Source organism: Myotis davidii, unplaced genomic scaffold, assembly GCF_000327345.1.
Source record: "Myotis davidii unplaced genomic scaffold, ASM32734v1 scaffold874, whole genome shotgun sequence".
Lineage (NCBI taxonomy): Eukaryota > Metazoa > Chordata > Mammalia > Chiroptera > Vespertilionidae > Myotis > Myotis davidii.
Genome location: NW_006285611.1, coordinates 169,807 through 175,973, shown reverse-complemented (window position 1 = coordinate 175,973; position 6,167 = coordinate 169,807). Strand labels below are relative to the sequence as shown.

Genomic DNA, 6,167 nt, shown 5'->3' with positions numbered 1-6,167 from the left:
TCAACCAAAGGACTTGTATGCCTGTATACAAGCCTAACCAATGGACACAGACAACAAGGGGGTGAGGGCATGAGTTGGAGGTAATGGGAGGATGAGAACACATATGTAATACCTTAATCAATAAAGAAATTAAAATAAATAAATAAATAAATAAAATCAACACATTTTTAAAAATGAAAAAAAAAATAAAAAATGTTCAATCATATCAATAGGGACATTGTAAAGTGAAAAGTAAGGTCACTTTCCTGGCATTTTAAAATCAAAACCCTCACCCAAACACTTTGTTATTTTCCCCCTGTTCAATTATGGAAGAAAATCTTAGCTGCATAGTTCATGTCTTTCAAGACAAGCTAAAATTCTCAATACCACAGTGAAATAAGAAAAAGTTATGGTTTTAAGGTGCTTAAATCTTCCTCTCTATTGTTGAAACATCTCATGGTCAAAAAGAGCAGACATTTTTTATCCCTTTTTTACAATTCAACAACTAAACATACAAACATTGATGAAATATCTACCATGTGCAAGCAAAACCAACAAAATACTATTTTTCATGAAAATAGAGATCAGGAAACTAAGTCTCAGAAGACAAAGGCTCCTGTGCTTCATGGCACTGTACCACTGTATAAGCCTTGATTTAAAATTCCCTTACTCCATATCCAGCACTTCTTTAGGAACAACATAATTCATTATTGATTACTAGAATATACCTTTTCAATAATTTTTTTCAAAGCATTTTTTACCTCTTGATTCCTTAAGCTGTAGATTAATGGATTTAGCATGGGAATCACGACTGCATAGAATACTGAAGCAAATTTGTCTTTATCTAGCGAGTGGCTTGACTTGGGCTGAAGGTACATAAAACTGAGGGTCCCATAATACATAGTAATAGAAAACAGGTGAGAAGCACAGGTAGAAAGGGCTTTCTGTCTTCCTGCAGCAGAACGAATCCTTAAGATGGCAAAGACAATGAATACATAGGATACCAGAACAATGATAAGAGAACAAAAAACATTGAATCCAGCAATGATTAACAACATCAGCTCTTTGACTTGGGTATCTGAACAGGCCAGAGCAATCAAGGGAACGTCATCACAGTAAAATTGATTGACCACATTAGAGTCACAGAAAGACATGTGGAATGTTGCCACTGCCTGTATGAGTCCCACGGTGAATCCGTAAATATAAGAGCTAGTGACCATTTGAATGCAGAGTTTTCTAGGCATGAGAACTACATAGAGTAGAGGGTTGCAAATGGCCACATACCGATCATACGCCATGACAGAGAGCATTAATAATTCCCAAACGGAAAATGTGATAAAGCAACACACTTGAGTGGCACATGCATAAAATGACATACTTTTAATTTCACGAAATGAGTTCACGAGGGTGTTTGGTGTGATGGCGGAGGTACCATAGAAATCAACAAAAGCCAGATGACAGAGGAAAAAATACATGGGTATGTGAAGCTGAGGACTGACCTGAATTAGCACAATCAAACCCAGATTACCCAAGGCAGTAACTAAGTAAATCAGAAGGAATACACAAAAGAGAATGGCTTGAAGCTGTGGATTATCTGTTAGGCCCAAGAGGATGAACTCAGTGACTGCCGAATGATTGCCCTTTGCCATGAAATACACAATTCTGCAATGATCTCCCCCAGAGCACACACTGAATAATCTTGACTCAGTGAGATAAAATCAATTAAATGTGAGAAGGTCCCCGGATCACCAGGAGGTTATGTTAGGTTCAGTCTAAGTAGATCTCTGACAAAACCTGTGAATTATGAGTGGGTTTTACTTATGCTTTCACTGTGAAAGGATTTGGTCCAGGCAGAAATTCCAACCTAGAAAATCCACTGTAAAAAAAAAAGAATAAAAGTACTTTGATTAAAGTTTTACAATCAATACAATTGCAATGTCTGTGTTGCACTTTTCTTGAAATATAAAGGAAAAAAGAAACATTAAAAATGTAAGTGATTATGACAGCCTATATAAAAAAGGTTTCTTAAATTGTACATTTATCTCACAAAATAATCATTTCATCATTTCATAAGAACATTAAAAATTACCGAAAAGAGGTATGAAAGATATAAAATGGAAGTAATAACAAACAGCTCCAACAAGGGGTAAATATCCAAAATATATAAAGAATTCTTATAACTCAACACTAAACAAGCAAACAATTCAGTTAAAAAATGAGCAGAGGACCTGAATAGACACTTCTCCCAAGAAGACATACAAATGGGCAACAGATGTATGAAAAGATGCTCAACTTTACTGGCTACTAGGGGATATATGCGCCCTTTTGTTAATAGTAGCATTATTCACAGTGGCCAAGACATGGAAACAGCTGAAGTGTCCTTTGATAGATGATTGGATAAAGAAGATATGGTACATATACAATGGAATACTACTCAGCCATAAGAAAGGATGAAATACTACCATTTGTGACACCCTGGTTGGATCTTGAAAATGTCATGCTGAAAGAAACAAGTCAGACAGAAAAATTAAAAAAAAACACATATGATTTCCCTTATATGTGGGATATAAAACTGAAAGAAATGAACAAACAAGAAAAATAAACACACAAAAACTTATAGACACAGACAAGAGTATAGTGGTTGCCAGGGAAAAATAGGATTGTGAATTTTCTGGCTGTCTTTTGGCAGAATATGCAGCAGTGAACAATTTTTCATATTATAAAACAGCTTTTAATTATAAAGAGACATTGTTTTAGTATCTATCTCCAACTCAGTAAATGACCAAAAGTGAGTAATATTTGGGCAACATGGTTCTCAACCTTCTTAATGCTGGGACCCTTTAATACAGTTCCTCATGTTGTGGTGACCCCCAACCATAAAATTATTTTCGTTGCTACTTCATAACTGTAATTTTACTACTGTTATGAATTGTCATGTAAATATCTGATATGCAGGATGTATTTTCATTGTTACAAATTCAACGTAATTAAAGCATAGTGATTAATCACAAAAACAATATGTAATTATATATGTTTTTTCTGATGGTCTTAGGCAACCCCTGTGAAAGGGTAGTTTGACCCCCAAAGGGGTCGTGACCCACAGGTTGAAAACCGCTGATTTAGAAGAACTAAATTTCATAGGGCATTTTTATGAACTCAAGCTGTATTATGAATGCTTAAAAGCTTGTGGAATTTAAATTATGCTTTCCTTTCCTAAACAGAAAAGATGTTAATTTGATTTTCCTTTATCGCAACATTGTCTCAGGTAGCCTAATATGCACCTTCTACATGGTTTAGACAGATAAAACATAACAAAATATAAAAAGCATAACCCTTACATGTATTTTCTCCTTGGAAACTTTATCTTGATTACTACTTTATCTTTTTTTCCCTTTCACCGCTTTTGAACCAAACATCTCAGAACAGACATCTATCCTCAGTTTCTCAATCATATTTATATCTTAACCAAGTATAACCCACTTTCTTTTCCCATTTAACCAAGAAATGCATTAATTTGAAAAATATACTCCAATATTTATGGCTATAACTTTATCTATATTACAGTGTATAGTAATTCTCATTTATCAATTGCTCCCTCAAATTCATTAGGAGAGTTAGGATGATAATTTAGGTCCTTAGGCTCATAGAAAGAAAAAAATGATATGCAAGTGCTTACAATTTACTATTAGCCTTTTCCATATTGTTTAATCTTTAAAAAGACTCCAAATTTAGTAACAACATTATTTAATTGATAAACTTGGAGAGCTTGCAGATACTACAGAGCCATTCTTTAACAATAGCATGTGTTCTTTTACATTGCCTGCTGTGTTCATTGTGTTATAAGCTATAACATAATCAATAGTAACCAACTCACCCAAGGTTTGCTTAGTATAACTGCAAATGATCCTTGTTATTGCCAAAATGGCCTATATGTTTCAATTATTTTGAATATATTAGTTTAGAATGTATGATGTCCCTCTGGGATTCTATCCTCGAGTCAGATTATTATTTTTTAAAGATAACTGGAAAAAATATAATGAGGTCTCCTAGGCATAAAAAAAAAGCAGTTCTCTCAGAGTCTTTTGAGACCAAACCAGATTTCCAGGTAAGTGGAAAGCCATGTTAAAGTAATGATATAAATAATGTTAGGGTGCAGTACTATTCTCTTTAATAAAGACAAATTGTTAAATATATAAAATGAAAATGTTTTATATTTTTTAAAATTTTCTCAAGATATTAGCAAATCAGGGAACAATTATTTAGACTATGCATCTTTGCCTTTCATGTGAGAGATTGTTAATGCAACCAGAGAATCTTGAACTGGGGATTTTGGAGGAGTGGAGAGTCTGAACTTTAGTCTCTGTTCTATTTATAACTAGTTATATATTCGGGTATTAGCTTTTTATGCATTCTTTCATTTGAGAAATGGGGAAATTGTTTACAACCTTATGAACTAAAGAATTAATCATTTTTAATGTTTTCTATTTGAAAAATGAGATAAATGGTGGTTAATTCTTATAGTTATTTTTACTTTCAGAAATTTGATCCTAAATGAACATCTTTAGAAAAATGTATTATTCATTGAACACCTATTTAAAAATCTCATATTGAGACCAGACATGGACATGGAAACAACCCAAGACAGAAAAAGTTAAGAACCATATGATTTCACTCATATGTGGGATATAAAACTGAAAGCAACAAATGAACAAACAAAGAAAAACAAGTAAAAATTCACAGACACAGACAGCAGTATGTTGGTTACCAGAGGGAAGGAGGTGGGGATTTGTATAGTGTAAAGGGGGTCAAATATACGCTGATAGAAGAAGATTTGACTTTGGGTGGTGGGCACACAATGCAATATATGATCATGTATCATAGAATTGTACACTTGAAACTTACATAATCTTATTGACTAATGTTGCCCTCTTATTAAAAAAAAAGACTAGGCATTCTGATAGTTTTTTAAGAGAAAAAAAAATCAGTCCATAAAGAAAATACTTTTTATTTACTTAAGTCACTTTCTTAATTTAATGAACAGAAAAGTCTGGTTTCTATTGATGATGATTTTCTTCAGGGCGTCTTTCACCTCTTTGTTCCTAAGACTGTAGATCAAGGGGTTCAGCATGGGAATGATCACTGTGTAGAAAACAGAAGCCATCTTATCTGTGTCAAGGGAATGGTTAGAGCTTGGCTGCAAGTACATAAAGATCAGGGTCCCATAGAATATGGTGACTGCCAGCATGTGGGAGCCACATGTGGAGAAGGCCTTGCGTCTTCCCTCAGCTGAGCGCATCCTCAGGATGGCAAAAATAATAAACACGTAGGAGACAAAGACAATGAGAACAGAGGAAATGAACGTGATCCCAGCACAGGCAAAGATCCACAGCTGTTTGGAGTGTGTGTCTGAGGAAGTTAGCCTGAGGAGAGGCATGTCATCACAATAGAAATGGTTGATGACATTGGAGTGGCAATAGGAGAGGCGAAAGGTGAGGATGGTATGAAACAGCGCCATCAGGAAGCTATAGCTGTAAGGGACAGCCACAAGCTGAATGCAGATTCCTGGGGACATCACAACCATGTAGAGGAGAGGATTACAAATGGCCACATATCGGTCATAAGCCATGGAAGCGAGTAGCAAATACTCAGATACCATGAAAGTGAGAAAACAGCCTAACTGAGCAGCACAGGCATTGAAGGAGATAGCATTTTGTTTGTATAAGAAATTCCCAAGCATTTTGGGGGTAATGACAGAAGCGTAACAGAAATCAACAAAAGCCAGGTTGCTGAGAAAGAAGTACATTGGCGTGTTGAGTCTTGCATCTGTCTTAATGACTAGGACCAAGCCCAGGTTGCCTACTACTGAGAAGAGGTAGATGGATAAGAAAACCACAAAGAGAGGCATCTTTAAGTCCTGATGATCTGTGAGGCCCATGAGAATAAACTCCTTTACCTGGGTACAATTGATGTGGGCCATGGACCTTCAGTGTGTCTGGATGGAGAGAGGAGAATTAAATCCACATTAATTAAATTAACCTTAAAACTCAAAAATGTGTTATTATTACTTAACATCCTGAAAATCAGTTTTATTGATAATATGAAAGTGTTAATATTAAAATGATTAGTGGTATACTTGGAATCTGGGATGGAACGAAGAGTAAAAGTAAATATTTTGGAGGAAATACTTA

At 34.9% G+C, this 6,167-nt stretch overlaps 2 protein-coding genes across 2 annotated transcripts; both read right to left on the bottom strand.

The window, feature by feature from the left end:
- Positions 1 to 686: 686 nt before the first annotated feature.
- Positions 687 to 1,628, bottom strand: LOC102766982 (olfactory receptor 5AL1-like). Its single transcript, XM_006756336.1, has one exon. The coding sequence runs from the start codon at positions 1,626 to 1,628 to the stop codon at positions 687 to 689; it is 942 nt and encodes a 313-aa protein (XP_006756399.1).
- A 3,368-nt stretch (positions 1,629 to 4,996) lies between these two features.
- Positions 4,997 to 5,956, bottom strand: LOC102759259 (olfactory receptor 8U8). Its single transcript, XM_006756311.1, has one exon. The coding sequence runs from the start codon at positions 5,954 to 5,956 to the stop codon at positions 4,997 to 4,999; it is 960 nt and encodes a 319-aa protein (XP_006756374.1).
- Between the last annotated feature and the right edge of the window lie 211 nt (positions 5,957 to 6,167).

Excerpts from the sequence above, each read along its gene's own strand:
- LOC102766982 (XM_006756336.1), bottom strand. The coding sequence starts at position 1,628 with ATGGCAAAGGGCAATCATTCGGCAGTCACTGAGTTCATCCTCTTGGGC.
- LOC102759259 (XM_006756311.1), bottom strand. The coding sequence starts at position 5,956 with ATGGCCCACATCAATTGTACCCAGGTAAAGGAGTTTATTCTCATGGGC.